We start from the raw sequence: 19,838 nt of genomic DNA on the forward strand, positions 1-19,838 counted from the left end.
CACCCCACACACCCACGCTGTTTACGTCCCCATCACTGCTTGCTGGCTGTTTAGCTCTGTTGCCAGAACTGCAGCTGGGCTGTCCCCAGGGCTAGGCCAGCCAGCTGTCTGGATGTGCGTGCCTGCACAGGGAGCCAGCCCCAGGACATGCATGGTGGCTGTGGAGGGGCCAGCTGGGCCGGGAGCCTGGACTTAGAGCCAGGCCCTGGGGCTTGGGGGGAACTCACCCCCAAAGAGAGCTTTCCCTAGCCTAGGAACCACTCCCTGACCATTCATATCACAACAGCCACACCCTGGGCTGACACAGAAACCCACATCCTGGGGACATCCCTATTCCCCCAGCCCCAGCTCCTTCAGGTTGGCCTCTCCTGCCATCATATTTAAGACCCCTGCTCCCTCCAGGTTAGAGAAACCTGGATCTACAGTCCCCCAATTTCCAGCCTTCCCCGGCTGGGAAAAGGGAGGCATGGACAGGCTGTCTCCATGCTTGTCCACATAAAGCAGACGTTCCCAAGAGACCCCTGATTTCTGAATATGGCAAAGCCTTGTCATGGCCATACATGGGGAGGGAGGAAGGCGGAGGGTCTCACAGGACATTCCCAGTCAATGGGACCAGCTGGGGAGCAAAGTCACAGAGAGCCAAGTCCCTCCTCCCCAAAAGGCATTCATGGGAGTGGAGCGTTAAGCATGTTCCTGACCCTTCATGTCCCTCCTGGAAAGGGCGCAAAAGGAAAAAAACAATTTGAGGACAGCAGCCAAGGACAGAGGAAATAATGAAACAGAGGAGCCCAGGGTCGTCCACGGGCCAGGGCGCTGGCAGGCCGGAGGCGGCGGGCGCGTTACCCTGTTGTCGGCTAATTCTCGGAGCAGCCGCTCGGCCTGCGCCTTCTCCAGTAGCAGGCTCTGCTCCAGCTCCCCAATGCGCGCGTGCTCCAGCTGCGTCTGGGTCTGGTCCACCCGGTGGGTGGGGGGTGGGGACAAGGCAGAGGGCACAGGGAAAGGAAGCCGGAGGAAGAGAGAGAGAGAGAGAGAGAGGCGACGTCATCTACCATGAACAAGGCAGAACAGGTTAAGGAAAGGAGGTGGCTCAGGGATAGAGAGGAGGTCTGGGGAGGTGAGCCTGCCTCCTGCCCCTCAGTGTCCTGGCTGGGCTTCTTTAAGGGCAGAGGTCAGGCTGCAGCGGCCTGCCCAAAATGGGTGGCAACGGGCCCCCTGGGTCCCTCTTGTCACCTCCAGGCGGCCCTTCCCCTTGTAGCCCTGGTGAGGAGCCCCAGCCTGCTCCCACCCTGTGGGCTAATTTTCATGCCAGGCACAGGCTCCTGCACGCAGGAGTGTGAATGAATAAGTACATGACCCCAGTATGCCTGGCCCCCGGGCCTGTGCTGAAGGTGGATGAACCAAATAAATGGGAGGTTTTCAAAAATATACCCACACCATCGTGACTCTCCCAGCCTGGCCTCCCTGGCAGAGGCTGAGCTGTGCCTCCCACCACCCAGCCCCAAGCCCGGCCCTGTCAGTGCCCACCCACCAGGGTTCTGCAGAGGATGTCTGGTCTCCTAAAAGCACAAGGACATTTTTGTCCCAGCTTCACAAGCCCCACTTCACACACTGACAAAGCCTGACATTCTCCAGGCATCCAGGCTGGCATTTGGGTTTCTCACAACAGATCTGCAAGCACCCAGAGCAGTCTGGAGACTGAGCTCATGATAGGGAGAACCAAGAGGGTCCTCCTCATCTTCCTGCTTGTCCCATCATCACCCAGGAGGAACAAGGTTAAGGCACATCTGTGTTGCAGTGCTGAAGAGGCAGGCTTAGCAACATAGCAAATACGCGTAAAAACAGGAATACACACCCTACGCTAGCAAGGCGGATGGCGGCGGTGTAAACTGATACCACCCGTCCCAGAAATACTCTTGCAGGTCATCAAGAGCTACAGAGATGTTCATGTCCTTCGGCCTATGAGCTTATTTCTGTGAATTTTCTTAAAAGAACTAAAAAAGGTTCCCTCTTTCTCTCTCAAGAGGGCAGCATGCTGCAGTGTTATTAACAAGCAGCTACGCTCAGACGTTTCCAGAAAATTGCAGGCTGATTGATGATGGTGGCTCATCCCAGCCTCACAGGCCATGTCCTCGCCTTCCTGTCCCAGAGGTGGGCACAGTAGCACTGCCTAGGACCCACACTAGATGGAACATGATCATAAATGCCCTACTGGTGGGCCCACGGGCAAGAAAAAGCCCCCAACTTCACAATTTTAAGAGCAATTTCATTAGGTGCACCCCAACATGACTTTTCTCCATCCCTTTCAGAACTTCTAGGCTCTTGGTCCATGGGCCGGGGTCTTCGTCAGGGCACAGGGGCGTTCAGTGGAGTTGCTTCCAGTGCTTGCTTAGGATAAATTCAATTTAGGAGCTTGTGGGGTGGGTAGCCTCAGAGGCTAGATTTTAGGCGGGGTGGACGATTTGGCCTTCTACGCTGTCTAGGGACACAGCCCAGGACCTGAGGAGTGGGGGCCACCACACTCCTGTTTCAGTCACTTGTCGGGTTCCCTGGAGTTAATCTTAAAACCATCAAGGCAGTCTCTCCATCTTGCAAAAGAGAGAGGCCACTCCAGAGAGAGAGCCCCAGGCTCAGAATCATGCTGCGACTTCAGGCAGCGCAAGGTCCAGATTCAGACCGCGGGATCCCAGAACTGGCGCCTTTTCCCGAACCGGCTTGACTCCACAGAGGGGGGAGTCTGGAATGGGGCCCCTCTGGCGGTTGGGGGAGTGAGGTCACAAGGAGGACAAGCAGAGAGATGGGGTGATACAGCTGGAGAGAGACCAGTTATTCTGGGTTTTATTTTTGAGTTTTAAGATGAATGGGGGTGAATGGAACTCTGGGTCAAGTTGCCTTCGGGTTACCACAGCTATGGTCACAATAAAAACAGCCGCAATAGGACTCCACTGCCCTTGGACCGAATCGGCTGTCAGTCACTTGTCTGTCCTACCCCTGGTCTCTCCCAGTCAAGACCAATTGGATCAGGGGCGGACAGCTGACCTAAAGTCAGCCAGCTCATTGGCTAGCCTGGGACCAATCAGATTCTTCAGACAGGACAGTTAGTAGATGGTGGCGCTGGAGCCTGAGCATGGCCAGGCCACTGGGCATGTGGCAGAGAGAGGGAACAGATGTGCCAAGAGATGTGGAGACACAGTGAGAGAAACAGACAGACACGAAGGCTGACCGCAAGTCATGAGAAGGAAACCCCTGAGCAGGAGAGAACGGGCTTGGATCCTAACGCTGCTTATCATTCCAATTCCCTGAGCTACCTGTGAGACTTCCCTGTAGCCCTTCCCTCCTGTTGACTGGAGTTAGCTGCAGGGGTCTTGGCTCCTTGCACCTACAGGCACTTTTCCCAGAAGCCCAGCCCAAGCCCTGTGGGAAGCAGCCATCCAGTGGGAAAGCCAGGCCAACAGAACCACATGACCTGCCCCCTTGGCTAAGAGGGAAACGTCCATGAGAACACCCTGATGCTGGGCTGGGGCTCCTAAAGCAGGTTGTGCCCTTACATCCACAGTTTAAGATCAAGAAGCAAAACCTGCTCCAACAGGGGCAGCTGGCAGTGACCCTACACAGATCATACATGTCCCTCCTCCACTTGGAGTCATCCAGCAACAGGACAACCACTCACATGCTTTTGCTGTGCATTGGAAGTTATGGGGTCTTAATAGGGCTCTTTTAAAAAATCAGAAGCTGCAATTTCCAATTTGAGCTCAGAATGATCTAGTATAGTGAGGCCCAAAGTGTGGTCCCTGTGCCAGCATCGCCTGGGAAGCTGTTAGGAATATACAAATCTCCGGGTCCCCCAAAACCAGCTGAATGCGCACTCTGAGGCAGGGGGGCCAGGCTTCTGTACCTGAACAGGCCATCTAGGTGATGAATTCTCAAGTTTGAGGGTCACTGAGAGGGACTAAATTCACTGTCTCCTGCTCCACCTGACAGCTCCAGGAGCCCTTGCCTCCCACGGAGCAGGGAGGCACCCAGCAGGGAGGCATTCCTGCCCACCCAGCTGTGGCTCACGAGCCCTGCGGTCTCTGCATGGTTTGGCGAGGAGAGCTGGGGTGGGTGTGGAGTGGGGTGCTTTACTAATTGATGCGAGTGCCCCCATCCCTCAGCTCAGAAAGGGTGGGTTGAAGAGTGAAAGGTCCATCTGTGCCTAGACCACTTGTCCAGGCATTACAAGCAAGGCGGTGATATAACTGGCCACCCTTATGGGCTGAGCTCAGGCGTCAGGAGTCCTGGTCGCTGATCCCAGTGGCTGCTGATCTGCTCTGTTACTGGGTGAGCCCGTGTGCCTTTCTGAATCTCTTTCCTCATCTATAAATTCTGTGACTTAACAACAAGCTAATTTTAGTCAAAATTTTACCTGGAATCCAAGATGAACTAAGGGCCCGAAGGTCACCTTTAGGGCTATTACCAAACAAAGCAGGGCCTGGGGAGCTCAGCGAATAAATATGAGCTCAGGCCCAGCTCTGTGGATACCCTCAGCCCATCCCGCCCAGTGGTCAACACAGGAAGCATGGCCGCTCGGGCTCCTACAGCTGAGCCATTCCCACCCAAGACACCTGAGTCTCTTATGATCAACCCCTTCCCACTCTCCTGGGGTGTGACCTTTAACCTTTCTTCATTTCTCCCTCAAAATGCCCACAGCCCCCTCCCAGGAAGCCCGGAGTTGCTGCCAGGACCTCATGGCCATTTGCCCTATAAGGGCTGGGCCTGCGGTGCCAAGTGAGCCAGGGGCGGGGCCTTTGACTGTTACCTCCAGGTCTCCCTTGGTGATGGACTCCTCCTCCACTCGGAACTGCAGGTCCTCCACCTTCCTGCGGGGAGAGAGGGGGCTCAGTGGGCTTTGCCCAGGTAGGTGGGCTTCCCCAAATCAACAATGGTAGAGAGGCAAGGCCACAGATAGTCCAGAGTCCATGCTCAGACCACGCAGAAGGCACTGTCCCAGGGGAGCAGACACCTGCCCGAAGCCACGTGGCTGCCAGGGCAGAGCCTCGTGCAAAGCTCCGGCCCTCCCAACTTTCTGATCTGTGCTCCACGCAGAGACCTCCACCTTCTCTTAACTGGAGTGTTTAATGCAACATCCTTCCTTCCCAGGGTGGCTGTGGGAATAAATGGAGGAGCAACTGAAATGGAAGCAGAGTAATACTAGTGACCACTCTGCTTTCACCACTGCAGGGAACAGACACTGCCACATCGAACAGCGAGGGTTGGGAGTGGGGAGAACAGGCTTCTTATCCCGCTGACTCCGCACTCATCCACAGGCCTCAAAACTGGGGGCCAGAGTCCCAGCCCCCACTTGCCCCCTGATGTGGGGGGGCTGCCCTCAGGGAGACACATTCACCTTCCTGCATGCTGCTGAAACACCACAGGAGCGGCACGGGTACATGACGGCTCACAAAGCTGCCTCTACTGGGGCCTCCGGACAGCTCCCCGCATACAGACGAGGAAAACTGAGGCCCAGAAAGGGCAAGGAACCTTCCCATGGTCACCCAGCAAGTATAGGGCGATGTTGGGACTTGTACCCAGGCCCTTCCTAAACACAACTCCCACAATGTTTTAAAAATGTTTTTGTTTGCCGGCATCAGGTGTGTTACCATGGGAACCAGATGTGCGGGCCCTGACAAGCACCTCAGGCAGATATAAAGAAGCACCCCCTCCCCAGTCAGATGGCAACAACATGCCTGGCTGAAAGCCCCGAAATAACCCATGGCGGGGGCGGGGGGCAGGTGTTAGGGCTTCCATGGGGAAGGGGTGGAAGCCGCAGAAATCTGTGTCAGCCAGGAGACAAAGAAAGGCTCCTGGGCCAAGGGAAGCTCTGTCCCATCAGCTCTAACCCACCCGGCGACCCAGGCACAAACCGGGCCAGGGAACCACATCCCCAACTAGCCTTGGTGCCAGGGCAGAAAGAATCAGTAGCACAATTAACAGGCTGGTCCCCTCCCAGCTCAGAGCCTCAGTTCCTCCTCTGTGACATGAAGTTAATACCTGCCTCCTAGGCCAAAGGTAAGATTGAGATAAGAAGGGAAAGCACTCAGCACGGGGGGGCTCACACCCAAGTGGAAGGCGTTCAAAGCATCCTTTTGCTGCTGCTTCTTTAAGCCTCAGTTTCCTGACATGTGAACGGAAACGGAGCCTCTGGAAAGGAGCTTTGAGCTCCATGCACGGAACCTGGCCCAGAGAGGTGCTCTGTGGACCTGAGCTGGTTCAAGGAGTAGGGACATTGGGTCTTCCTCACAGTGCACATTTCCGCAGGGGCACAGGGCATGAGAGCCAGCCCATCCCCGGGCATTCTCCTCATGCGAGGCAGCCCGAGCTGTGCGGGGCAGGAACACTGAACCCCACCGCTGGGAAGAAATGTGGTATCGCACATATGTACAGCACCATGCTGGGTGCTTTACTGGAATTATCTTGTAAGTCCTCCCAACAGCTTGCAGAGATGGGGATCACCACCCTGCTTCACAGATGAGATGTCTGAGGCCCGCAGAGCTCATGTCACTAGGCCAGGTGACACAGCCTGTACGTGGTGGAGGCAGGATTTGAACCTGGGCCTCCTAGTCCTGAGCCTGTGCTCTTCCTTGTCACCCTTAAGGAGGCTCAGAAAAAACGTCCTCCCAGGACCAGGGCAGGGGCAGCATGTACCTTCTCTCCTCCTCCAGCTGGTTGGACAGGTCCACCTTCTCCTTCCGCACACTTTCCACCAGCAGCCGGGCCCGCTGCAGCTTCTCCTCTGCTTCTGCAACATACTACGCCCCAAGCAAGGGCCAAAACAGGGTCAGCCTCCTTCTGGGGACCAGGGACCAGGTGCGGGAGGGGTGGGAGGGAGCAGAGATGGTACAAGGAGTTGGAACCCCAGCCACCCCGACTGCCCAAGGTGGACACGGACCGTGGGCCAGATGTGAGGGGGCGCACCCAGCTGAGTGCCTTGCCCAGTGGAAACCTCAAGTCCCCCTGCTCCCGTACCTAGCACCCCAGTATCTGTCGCCTCCTCCAGCCCTCAAGGGCCTACATCATGTTGTCTTGTGAAGGCCCCTGTCATAACACATGTGTGAGCTCAGCTTTATTAATTCCAGCACCCAAAGGAAGGGTGAGTTGGCCCCAAATGCGGGCAAGGGCCCAGGAGGAGGCTCTCATGCAGGTGACTAACATCAAGGAAGAGCAGACATGTGACAGCACATGACTCAAGGCTGTGGGTGAGCGCTTACTTCCCTGAAACCCAGCCTGCGAATCTGCTCGGAAGCACAATCTGAAATGTGGACAGTTGTACACAAAAAAATGCGTACATGAGTATTATTTAGGAAAAGTGAGAAATTGGAAACAATTTAAACAATGGCAGGGGTCAGCAAGGACGCAGCCCATGACAGATGGCAATGCAGCTGTTCAGACAGGGAAGAATTTTCTACGACCTAGAAAATGCTTGCCCTACGGACATAGCAAAAAGCAGGAGACAGTTGATATACAGGTTCTTTTATTATTTTTAATCCTCTCCCAATGATATATTTTAGAGAAAGAGGAAGGGGGGAGGAGAGAAAGAGAGAGGGGGAGAGAGAGAGGAAGAGAGAGAGAGAGAAACAGTGATGTGAGAAAGATTGATTAGTTGCCTCCTATATTTGCCCCAACCAGGGATTGAACCTCCAACCTAGTTACGTGCCCTCACCTGGGATCAAACCTGCGACCTGTCTGGTGTACTGGATGACACTCCGACCAATGGAGCCACCCAGCCAGGGCTATACCCAGGTTCTTAAAAGTATGTGTACCTATCCACTGGAAGGACATTCGCCAGGAGGAGGAGCCTTCTCTGCACACACAAGTTCTTGGCTCTGGGCGTGCATGACCACAAGCCTGGCCTGAGGAGGCTGTGGGTGCCCCTAGGTGCCCACTGCCCCTCTTGCCCACCCACCTGCTCATGCTGCGCCTTGAGCAGGGCAATTTCCTTCTCCACCTCACAGATGTGGCTCGTGGCCTTGGCCACCTCAGCCCGCTCCAGGTCCCGTTCAGCCAGCAACTGCTCAATGTGCTGCTGCTTCTCCTTCAGTGCCTCTTGCAAGGCAGTCGTGCCTGAGATCTTGCGGGCATAGCGTGAAGAGGTCTCCGTGAGCTGCAGAAAGGCAGGCAGGATTCAGGGATCGAGCACCATCCAGGTAACCCACCGTTACCCAGTAGGTGGGGGGGCTCATGTGCCTGGACTCCCAGGAACCTGCTCCTCCTCCTGCTAGTGCCCCTGCCTGCTTATGCAGGGGAAGAGTATTATTGCAGATTCAGGAAACAACCCCCTCCCAGGAGAGTCATAGCTGGGGCTCTGCCTCATGGCGGGCTCCCTTGCCTTGGCTACCTTCTCCTGGGCCAGGAGGAACCTTCCATCCTAGACTACATTTGGATATAAGGCTCTTTGCCTAGAAGGGTAGCTTTACCCTTCTCCCTCACCCAGGGTAGCTGTGGCAACTTTTTGAACCCCCTACCCTGCCCCTGCACGACCTGCCTTGTATCTGTACAACCCTCCTTAACTCCAAGGAAAGGGCTTAGGCTGCAGACAAATCAGTGATATAAAAATAACAATAATGTAAATGGATCAATTTCCTTTGTTAAAAGATATACACTTTCATCTTTGTTCACAAATTCCAAGCTGAGGACGCCTGGAGCCAGTGCAAGTCAGGGGCAGACTGGGACACCCAGGTCCCTGTCTTCCACCCCCATACATACACCAGGGTACCCCTCCCTAGCCACCCTCACCAGGCCACTGCGGCTGGGCCGGCCCCCCACGGAGGAAGCCACAGAGCTGACGGAGCTGATGGAGGAACTGCTGGGGCTGTGGGTCAGCGCTGAGACACCCATGGCCATCCGCTTGGTCTTCTTGGCCTTGGCTGGGCTGGTGGATGGGAAGCCGATGCGGATCACCTTGTGGATGGGCGCAAAGAGACCAAACTTGGGTGGGCACTGGAAGTACCTGGGGAAGCAAGAGACCCACACTGCCATGGTGGCCGCAGAGCCTGGAGCCTCGTCTGCCTCCCCCCACCTCTTCAGAGTCCAGCAGACAGGCTCACCCTTGAGGCCCAATCACCCACACCCAAAGACCAATATATGGGACTCCCAGAAAGGGAACAAAGTAAGTAGGGCCTGAGATTCTCTGTAGCCATGAATAGTTCTTGGGCATTTTTTGTGGGGGAGGTTGGGAAATAACAATTGCTGAGCTCTATGCCAATTCCTTTTCATGAATGCTCATTTCAAGCCCCCAACCACTCTACTGTTATCAACATTTCACGGACGAGGAGGACTCAAGCTCAGAGAAGTTAAGTAACTTGCCCACAGTCCCACAGCTGGTTAAGTGGCAAAACTGGGACAGGACCTCCTAGCCTACTGGGCTCCTAAGACGATGATGCCTGGCTCCCACACAACATTCGGAGACCACCAGCCATATCTGCAGCCTCCCTCTGATGGCTGTCCTTGGAGCATCCCAGACCCAAGAAACCCCATCAGCTCTCTGCCCATGGAGCTCCCCGCATAGAGAGGCAAGAGCCCAAGGGAGACACTGAGGGGGTGGGGTAGGGGCTGCCACCCAACCTGCCCCTGAATTCAGAAAGCATGAGTTGAGAGAAATATCTGTCGTGGAAACAGGAAAGCAAAGTGTTGTTATGGAAATTCTAGGTGGTCTTCTAAAATCTCTCTGGTCAAAGATTCTACACAGGACCAGGGGAGCCAGTCCTGTCCAGTTTCCCACTCACCTTCAAACCGCCACGCCATCCCTCCTCTTCCCACACTAAGGTCTGTGCTTGGGCCGTCCCCCCAGCCTAGCACACCTTCCTTCTCAGAGCTGTCACAGCCTCATCTGGCCACAGACGCTAACCCAGGGACAGCCAATGCATGAATGCAGACTAGCTGGCCTTGGCCCCGCATCCCTGACACTGCTCGCCCATCGTATCACCCTGCCCCACCTCACCCCAATGAGCCCAGACACAGCCTCTTGACCCAGCATTCCCAGACAAAGAGAAGCCCCCTCCCACACTCCTGGGGAACGTCCACCATACCTGGTCCCCGCCACTGCTCCATCATTCTTCCCAAGGGGCTCATCCAGCTCCACGCCACACCACTCGCCCTTGGCAAAGTCCGTCTCCCCCACGTACCGCACCACGCCAGTCTTTGTTCCGCCAACCTGTTGGCACACAGAGACACTCAGGTCTAGAGGACACAGTGGGCACAGGCAGGGATGGGACCCAGGTGCCCAGGCTCACCCCATCCCTCCCTTCCTGTGTGTAGGAGTGAGGGGAGCCAGCTGTAAGGACAGCTGGGAGGGATACAGGTAGAACCAGGACTCCTCAGGGCTATCCCATGCAAGGGCTTGGGAGGCAGACAGGCCTGCATTCAAATTCTGCTGTACGGGCTTGGGCAAGTTACCTGACCTCTCTGAGCTTCAGCATGTTCACCTGTAGAAAGGGTTTTTGTGAGGATTCAGTGCTGTATGTGCAGTGTCTCAATAAATTTTATCCTTAAAAATGGCTCAAAGGGTGGTTGCCAGGGGCTGGCAGGAAGTGGGAAATGAAGAGTTGTAGTTTAATGGGAACAGCGTTTCAGTTTTGCATGATGAAAAAGATCTAGATCTAGACTGGTTGCATGACAGTATGAATATACTTAATCCTACTGAACTATACACTTAAAATGGTCAGGAAGGTAAATTTTATGGAATGTGTATTTTACCACAGGAGAAAAGAAACTCAAGGACAGGCTATTACTGTAAAAATAGTTAAATTAAAAAAAAATTAAAATTATACACAAAGAGTCAAATACTTCCAAAGCCTTACAAAGCCCCAGAAGTTTATCTACCTCTCTCCAAAAGCAAAACTTCAATTCCTTAACCTGAATTTTTTGGTAGTTTACCTCCATATTGCTAAATAACATGCTTATACTGCTGCTTCTTGCAGTTCCAGTTTTGGGAGCCATTCAGCGACTTCCCGTCAAGGACGGGCAGGTGGTAGCTCCCTTCCGCTGCACTCCTGCTTCCAGGCTGGCCACTTTCTTCCACGTGGCGATGTCTCAATTTGATCACACCCAGGTTTACAGTGCTGTGACTGAGTAAACACGACTCCCAGGGAGACTGCAGTTACTTTTCATTTCCTGTACGATTTTTACCATGCAGATAATAACTGCCTTTTATGATTGTTTGTTAGCCTAGTTTTTATGGACTTAACTCTACTTCAGCCTCAAACACTTTCAATAGTCTAACTCTCCTGCCAAGATGTTCAGAGGCATCGGGAATTCCACCCAGTTCTTTCTGAAGAAGCCTCTCCTGTAGCCCTGTGACCCGCTGCCTCCTGGTTCCCGGCCCCTCGGCTGCGAGGCGACCAGCGTGGCGCCTCTCAGCGCCGTCACTCTGAAGGCCCTTCTCCTCTCTCCTGCGCTGGATCCTGTTTCCTGGATTCTACGTCTTCTGTTTTTCCTGGATTACTCACTTAGTTTGGTAGAGCACATCCTCCCATAGTTTTCTAAGAAAAAGTACACCAGTAAAATATTTGAGCCTTTGTGTAACTGAAAATATTTATTCTATCCTTTTTTTTTTTTGCAGTAGGGGGGTAAAATTCACATAAAATAAAATGCACCATTTTAGTGTACAGTTCAGTGGCTTTTAGTACATTCACAACATCACTGCTATCTAATTCCAGACACATTTTCATCACGCCAAAAAGAAACTCTGTACGCGCAGTCATTGCCTGCTCTCCCCAGCTCCTGTCATCCACTAACCTACTTTCTGTCTTTATAGATTTGCTTATTCTGGGTGTTTCCTATACGTAGAATCATACAACAGGTAACCCTATGTCTGACTTCTTTCATTTAGCATCCATGTTTATCAGTATCAGTACTTTGGTCCTTTTTATGGCCAAATAATATTCCACTGCATGGATTACACCACTTTTTGTTTATCCATTCATCCACTGATGGACATTTGGGTTCTTTCCAATGTGGTTATTATGAATAATGTTGCTATGAACATTCAACTGCAAGCTGTATGAACACCTGCTTTCGATTCTCTTGCTACCCTCACTGGTGAACGACAGTTTGGCTGGATCTCTTCCTTCAGAATTTCAAAGGCTCCCCCTGTGTGTTCTAAGAATCCAGTGTTGCCATTGAGAAGTCCAAAGCCATTCTGAGTCCTGATCCTTTATGGGAGCCTGTATTCCCTCCCTGGAAACCTGCAGGGCTCTCCCTTTGTCCCAAGGTTGTGCAGTGTTATAATGAGGCGTGTGAGTGTGGGCCTCTTCCCACCCCTTTTCCTGGGCTCCCGTCGGTCCCTTTAGCCAAGGAACCCTTGCAAACCCTGGGGGATTTTCTTGGATTGCTTGTTTGACTTCTCTCCTCCTTCTCCTCTGATCCCTTGCTGCAACCACTATCATTGGAAGTTGGATCTACTGAACAGATTTTTCTGCTAGTTATAGTCTTCTCTCCTGTTCTGCATATTTTTGGCTCCATTCTCTGGGAGATTTCCTTCAATTTATCTTCTGATACTTCTGTGCAGTTTTTTATATCTATAATCAGATTTTTCATTTCCCTGAGCTCTTCTATTCACTGAATATTCATATTCATATATTCAGTGGTACCCCGTTAGCACTGCGTGGTAGGCGAGCACACCCGAGGTTATCTGCAAGGCTAAACTGGCCTTGGCTGTGAGCTTTGGGATGTGCTGAGAGAAGGTGCCCGCAGTACAGGTGGTTCTCTGAAAGGGTCCCTTGGGCCATTCTTCTGAGGACACCTCTGTGGCCAGTATGTCAGTATGTGAAGAGACAGAGACTTCACCTATGTGGATGTGCTCCACACAGATCCTGCTTCAAGGAAGGCCTCGCTACCCAGCTTTGAGCCCCAGGGGATTGCCCTTTGCTGCAGCGACGCCCCCCCAACCTGAGATGACACCCTTCCTGGGGCAGCTACATCCAGGGACTGAGCGAGGCAGGGGCAGAAAGCCCAGACACCTAGGCTCACCATGGGGCCATGGGGGATGTGATTGATAGACATGCTCACCCCAGAGCTCCCCCTGGTTGGCCAAGGCTCTATCCGGTCTGTGTTGTGGTCTGACGTCTCCTTCCGCCCATCTTCCACAGATATTAAAATCGCTAATAAACATCTGCACCCCAAACCCACCTCAGCAACCACTTCTGGAGCCAACTTGTCATGGCAACCCATCTGCCATTGATGTCGTTGGGGGTCAGAGAACTCTCCCACCACCTGGTGTTGACATCTGTCTCCTTGGGGCTTTGGCCCTGGGGTATCTCTTGGAACCACAAGCAGCCAGCCAGGCCTCTTCCTTCCTGAGACAGCTTTCTCTGTTCCTTGCTAATTATACCCCATGCTGTCAACTGTAGATGACCAAGACATTTCCATTCCCCTACCCAGACTACTGGACACACTGAAGGTGGAGGATACATTTTTGGGCTGGTAAGTAGAAGCCCAGAGTCCTCACCCCAGCCTTGCCTATGCCCTGCTGTGTGACTCTGAGCAAGTACTTGTCCTCTCTGAGCTTTACCATCCTCAATCATACAACAAACAGGGCCTGGAGGTTCCTGCCCCAGCGGGCCAGTCTACAGTCTACAGGGCTCTCAGTCAATGACCCTCAGGTGAGACTGTCCTCCTAACCCCTGCTGTCACCAAGTGTCAACCTGCCCTCTTGGTTCCTGCTATTCTGTAATTCCAGTCTGGAATGTCTTATCTGCCATCACTTCAGTACTAAATTGGTGGCTGTGTGGCTGGCCCCGAGCCTGTCACATCAGGCCATGCTGCCTCTGAAACCAACTTCCCTAAAACTCATGCCAACAGACCACCTTCTGGGATGGGCTTTCAGGACCAAACTTTGGGGGCTCTTGCAGGCCCCAAGGGGACACACACAGCAGCTCTCTACGTCTTAGGTCAGCCAGGCAGCCAAGAGCCCTCCACATGTTACCTGTGCCTGGAATGTGTCCAGGACCAAAGGCGCTGTAGGGTTACCCAAGGCAGAAGGAAATTTAGAGGTGGCATGGGGTACTGGGGACCCCTGGCCTGGGTCATGTCTCAGATCTGCCTGGCATGGTATAAAAAGCTATGAGACTTTGGATAAGTCATTTCGCCTCTCTGTTCCCACCTCTGCCAGGAACCCCCACCCCAGACACCCAGAACCCTTGAATGCTCTTCCAGAGCAAGACTCCAAACTTGTCCAGATACAGATTTGAGAGAATTCGGAGGAGGATTTTAGAAGAGGAAATTGGACAGAACAGAGCAGATGGCTGCTGGAGGAATTTCAGGCATTAGCCAGAAAGGTCATCTGTGTTTGTACTGGGGCTGCAGAGGGGCAGAGGGTGGGAAAGCACAAGGCAGGACGGCCAGTCCATGGGCCCAGCTCAGCCGCTTCCACTCTAGATGCTGTGGGACACTCAGGTCTCTGAGCCCCAGACCTCAGCCTGTGAAATGGAACATTTGCTTTTGTGGGTGACTGTGAGAACAAGAAGTGATACATGCAATCTAATGCACAACCCCAAACCGCACCTGAAAATCCACCTCAGACAGGCGTGTGACAAAATTTCCAATATTTAAGTAAAACTATTCTGGGAAAGTGAGGAATATTTCTCCTGTGGCCTCCAGGTCTCCCTTTCACCCCCGATTCCTCAGACCCCAGGCCTGCCCAACACCCTTCGGGGACTATCCTGTGTTATTCTCACCTACCCGACACTGTGGTTCTTGGAGGACAGGGTCAGCCCGGGGCCACCTTGGCTACCTGGGCCCTGGATGTGGCACAGCAGATCATGGCCTTGTCCTGTGTACCCTGCCACTGTCTGGTTCACAGCGAGTGCCAGGAAAACACTCTTGCATTCATACTACAGAAGGATGAAGCCAGACTCTGAAGAAGTTGGGGGACACTGCCCCCTTCCAACCTGGCCCCAACAGCTGGGAGCACCAGAGAAGATGGGTCTCGGGTAGGACGACTCGGCTAAAGAGCCCTGTGGCTCCTGTGACCCAATTCCCTCCTCCACAGCAACAGTGACCCCTCCCCATTGTAGTTAATTAGGTGTCTGAACCAATCACCCAACCCTGGGCAAGGGGTCTTGAGCACTCTGGTCCCTGGTCTTTTCTATTATAGGCCTGGTACATCCATGATGGTGGCCTAGATCGATGGACATTATCAATAACAGCTAATACGTACCAAGTATCAGGCACCGTCTAGAAGCAGTATACATACTAATGCATTTAAACTTATGAGGCAATCACTATTAAAATTCCCATTTTATAGATGGGAAGACTGAGGCCCAGAAAGATTAAGACACCTGTCTAGGGTAACACAGTGACAGTCTGCAAAGTCCACTTAAACTGTGGTCTCCCTGGGCCCTCTGTGTGGTTCTAACGAGGAGTGAGCAACCTGGCTTGGACCTCACCCGAGCCTCAGAGTGCCCTCCCTGCCAGCCCCCAGGGTCCAGCTTGCCCACATGGGGTGCAGCAGTGGGGGGCAGGGACTCACCAGTACACGGTCTCCCAGGCGCAGGTCCTTGTCACCCCGCTTCACAGAACCACTGTCCGAGAGGTTGGAGCCCGACTCGTTGCCCGTCTTGACAGAGCTGTTGAGGACGCTCTCCCGAAGAGGGATAACGCGGCTGGTCAGCGGGGGAGTGGCTGTGCCCGAGTGCAGCGACAGGTTCTGGGCGGTCAGCGACTCTACAGAGTGGGCGTCGCTGCCTGAGCCCTCGGCCGTGGGCTGCCGGGTTAGCTTGGAGGGTCGCGTGAAGATGCCCTGCAGGGCCGGGCACTCGAAGTAGCGCACGCCGCCCACCGCGCCGTCATTCTTGCCCACGGGCTCGTCCAGCACCACGCCCGCCCACTGGCCGGGTGCAAACTGTGTCTCGCCCAGGTACTGCACCACGCCTGGCTTCACACCGTTCACCCACACCCGCTCGCCCACCTCGAAGTCCCCCACGAAGTCATCGCCCACCTCGGCCGCCTTCGGGCCAGGCTTCTCGGCAGCTACGGGTGTGGCCACAGAGGAGGAGCCCGAGGCCTGCTTGTGCAGGGGGGAGCCTGTGGGGTGAGGAGAGAGGCAGAGGTTAGGGCTGAGTGTGAGCTGGACGGTGTCAGTGCTGGCTACCGGATGAGGAAACTGAGGCAGTATGGCTGGCAGTGTGGCCCTGAGCAGGTCTCATTTCAGGTGGGCCTTGGGCACCCTAGGTTTCTCTTTACTCTTCCAACCCCTCTGGAAAGTTCTAAGGATTAAAAGCTCAGGAAAGTACCTTCTCAGAAGCAATTCTCCCCGTTTTTCAGGGTCATTCAAACTCAAGGTCCAAGAACGAACCCATTATTGAGGGTTACAAGCTGCCGCCTCTCTACACAGGTGGGCTCAGATCTTGGGAGTGGTCTTGGTGCCTTCCACCTCTTCCCCAGACAGCCCTGGGCCCCACAGAAAAGCTCCCAACCTATTCCTTGGCAGCTGGCCACATCTACAGACATCTTGGAGCAAAGAAAGAATAAGCCAGGAAAACCCTCTTACCGCACCCCTAAGCTTCCCCTCTCTTCCACTCTCCTTCCCAAGCCTGAAGACTCAGGGCTGCAGAGACCAGGAAAAGTGGGAGGGAGGAGGGCAGGAGGAGGAAGCAAGTATGTAACCTCATTCCTAGGACTGAACTTGGGGCTCTCTGACCTGGCCTGGGCTCCCTGCCCTCCTTATCGGAAGCATGACTCTGAGGCTGAGAGAGGCAAGGGCTTTGCCACGGCCATGCAGTCGACATGGGACTCACACTCCAGGAGGAGCCTACCTCCCAGGCCTGGGCTCCGATGTGCTCCAGACACCAAAAAGGGAGGGAAGGGAAGCAACGTGCTCCAGGTCACTCAGGAAGGGACCCCACCATGCTGTGTGTGTGTTGGCTCCTGGACCCTACGCTCCTGGGCAGGTGGGAGCTCGGAAAGCCTGCTGGACCAAGCATCAAGCAGAAGAAGGTCTCATCTTTCTCCTCTACTCCAGAGGCTGATGGGCTTGTGAAACACAGACGGGGACAGAAGGCAAGCTGTGCTGCGACGCCGCATCAGAGACGCCTATGTTCCTGGTCCTTTCCATGGACAGCCAGCAGAGAGGGCAAAGGGCAGCAGCTCCCACTCAAGTCCTCTTTTCCCCAAGGCCAAGGAGCCCTGGGCCCCAGGTCCAGCTCGATGCCATCGCAGGGTGGAAGCCAACCCTTGAGAACAGAGCTTCCAGGGACCGGGAAGCCACACAAATCCAAGGCAGGCCCAACACACGAGGTCAGCAGGCAGGTTCTCCCCCTGGACACTGGCAGCGGTAGAGGGAAAGCATGCGGCCACCCAGGGCCCGGGCGGCCAGGATGGGGGTCCCAACCAGGGGGAAGGGGGCTACCTCTCACCTGTGGGCTGGGCTCCTGGGAAATCAACGCTTCACTGCTGAATTTGATGCACAACCACAGTCGTCACACCTATTATTTGGGGCTCTGCACTAAGAGGCTGATATACAGCAGCTCATCTGACCCTCAGTTCATCTGCGAAGTGATTTTGTTGTCCCAGTTTTACAGATGAGGAAACTGGGGCTCAGAGGTATCAGGTGCTTTATCTAAGCTCCCAGGCAGCAGGCGGCAGAGCCAAGCTCTGGCCAAAGGCTGAAGCTCTTGGTGCAGGACACTTCCAACCATCCAACAAACATATACAAAGCACCTGCCAAGCCCAGCCCCAAACCACAATCACCCCAAATCTCAGACTCCTCTGAACAGACCTATTTCCCAGAACCTGGCTAAACCCTACAGTTCCCTACAATCAGGAAACAACCTCATCTTTTACTTCTTCCTATGTAAAGATGTCCCTTCTGTTTCTTGTTTAGAGGAGAGCCCTGAGTGGGACTCTGGTTGGGGGCCCCCAGGCTCTCTTCCACTACCGAGGTCCCATGAGGCGGAGGGAGGGGCCCTGGCGCCCCACAGACCTGCTCTGGAACTCAGCTTCCCCGGCGCCACCTGTGCCTCCTCCCCTGCACTCTGTCCCGGGCTGTTGTGTGATCGGGACGGTGCATGCCTGGCCCACACACGTGCCCGTGTGTGCTGACTATTGTTATTTTCATGAGAACAATTTATATAAAAACTAAGGGACTAGGAAAAAATGGAAAACCACAAAAGGCCCAGGAGGTAGATGAAGGGCCTCCAGGCAGGCTCTGGTGACCTTGGGCAAGTGTCTCTACACCCGAGTAAAACAGACATAAGACACCGAGGGTAAGCTGGCGAGGCAGACCCCATCCTGCTGGTTCCCTGAGCCTGGGCCGAGCTCCTGGGAGTCCTCAATCCTGAGCTAGGACACTCCTGCATCATAAGGAACTTCTGCTGGGGTCTGGGAATCCCGCCCACTCCCCACAGTGGCCGTCCACTTCACTGGGCAAGTGGGCACCTTCCTCAGGCAAAGCTGCTCTGAAAAGCAGCCAGTGGGGAAGGAAATCACAAGTTAGGTGGTACCTCAGACTGAAGCCTCCTCGTAACATGGCCCAAGGAGCCTGTGGGGCCCACCAACAATGAGGTGTCAATGTTTTATTAAAATAGCAGCTACCATTATGAAATGCCTACTGCATGCCTCTGAAGGACCGGGGACTTTTTATATATTACATTCTTATCTTAGAGATTAGAAAACAGAGGTTATGCCCTGGCTGATGTGACTCAATGGGTTGAGCACTGGCCTGCAAACCAGAAGGTCTGCAGTGTGATTCCTGGTCAGGACACATGCTGGGTTGTGGGCCAGGTCCCAGTTGGGGGCATGCAACAAGCAACCTATCGGATCAATGTTTCTCTTGCACATCGATGTTTCTCCCCTTCTCTTTCTCTCTCCCTTCCTCTCTCTTAAAAAAAAAAAAAAAAAAAAAAAAAAAAAAAAAAAGGAGAGAGAGAGAGAAAAGAAAGAAAACAGAAGTTATGAAACTTGCCCAAAGCTACCTAGGCAGGAATCGAGGCCGGCTAAGAGCCCTCCCTCTCGATGGCTCCCCAGTGAGGCCCACGTGCGCGGCAGGCGCCCAGCAGGTGTCAGCGCCATTCCCACACCCACTTCTAGAACGCTTCCCCACGCCGAGGGGCTGTGCGGCGACTGCTAACTGAGCCGAACGGCTGTGGCCCAGGTTGGAGCCCTTCCCTGCCTGTCCTTCTGCTTACAGCACAGAGGAGAGTTCCAGGTCGAGGGGGACTCAGTTATTGTTGGCTATTCTTGGCAAAAAGCTGCCTCCCCAGCTGTCCCCCCCCAGCTGTCCCGGCCAAGGCAGACCCTCAGGTAATCTCCTTCCCCCCCCCCCCCCCCCACCGCCCTCCAGGGGCCACAGGCCCAGGGACCAGTTGTTTCAACAGCTGCTAAAATCCAGGTCACAATCCTGTGGCAACCGTGCTCGGGTGTTTTGTTCTGTTTTTCCTCTTTGGTGCTCTCGGCTGCCTGTCTCACTGGGACAAACGCTCCTCAAACCCCCCTCTCACACTGGGGAGCTCTCAGCGGCCTGCCGCTGAGACGGCATGGAAAACCCTTACAGGGCCCCCTTCCCTCCAGGGAGCCATTATTACACACTGGTTAGGCCTGGCCGAGTCCCTTCCCATATTCGGGCCTCAGTTTGCCCACGGGACAACAAAGAACTATGTCAAAAATAGCCAGGGTCCTGGACAGAGCCAATATTCTATGGGTGCCACCTCTTCTGGAGGAGCTGTAGTGAGTACTCAGAGCCGTCGGACCTGGCCACACCCGCACGGCTTGGAGGTAGTTCTGGAACCTGAAGCCAGGATGTGGCCTTTGCTCCCTGCAAGTTCCTGTACAGAGCAGCATTAGCTCAGCAAACCGCCAAGAAAGCAAAG

General features: G+C 54.2%; 2 protein-coding genes across 3 annotated transcripts in view; both read right to left on the minus strand.

The window, feature by feature from the left end:
- The window catches only part of EIF4H (eukaryotic translation initiation factor 4H), a 170,639-nt gene that overhangs the window by 26,460 nt on the left and 124,341 nt on the right, over positions 1 to 19,838 (minus strand). The window lies entirely within an intron of this gene.
- Positions 1 to 19,838, minus strand: part of CLIP2 (CAP-Gly domain containing linker protein 2) — a 67,025-nt gene that overhangs the window by 17,434 nt on the left and 29,753 nt on the right. For both annotated transcript variants that reach the window (XM_054589714.1, XM_054589713.1), the window contains exons 3-9: positions 15,503 to 16,056; positions 10,062 to 10,186; positions 8,770 to 8,983; positions 7,940 to 8,137; positions 6,682 to 6,785; positions 4,796 to 4,856; positions 844 to 948 (exon numbers count right to left, since the gene is read on the minus strand). In XM_054589714.1, coding sequence (XP_054445689.1) covers positions 844 to 948; positions 4,796 to 4,856; positions 6,682 to 6,785; positions 7,940 to 8,137; positions 8,770 to 8,983; positions 10,062 to 10,186; positions 15,503 to 16,056 — 1,361 coding nt within the window. The remainder of the gene's footprint in view (positions 1 to 843; positions 949 to 4,795; positions 4,857 to 6,681; positions 6,786 to 7,939; positions 8,138 to 8,769; positions 8,984 to 10,061; positions 10,187 to 15,502; positions 16,057 to 19,838) is intronic.

This window comes from Pteronotus mesoamericanus, unplaced genomic scaffold (genome assembly GCF_021234165.1).
Source record: "Pteronotus mesoamericanus isolate MK-2021 breed Mesoamerican mustached bat unplaced genomic scaffold, CSHL_Meso_final scaffold_167, whole genome shotgun sequence".
NCBI classification, from domain to species: Eukaryota; Metazoa; Chordata; class Mammalia; order Chiroptera; family Mormoopidae; genus Pteronotus; species Pteronotus mesoamericanus.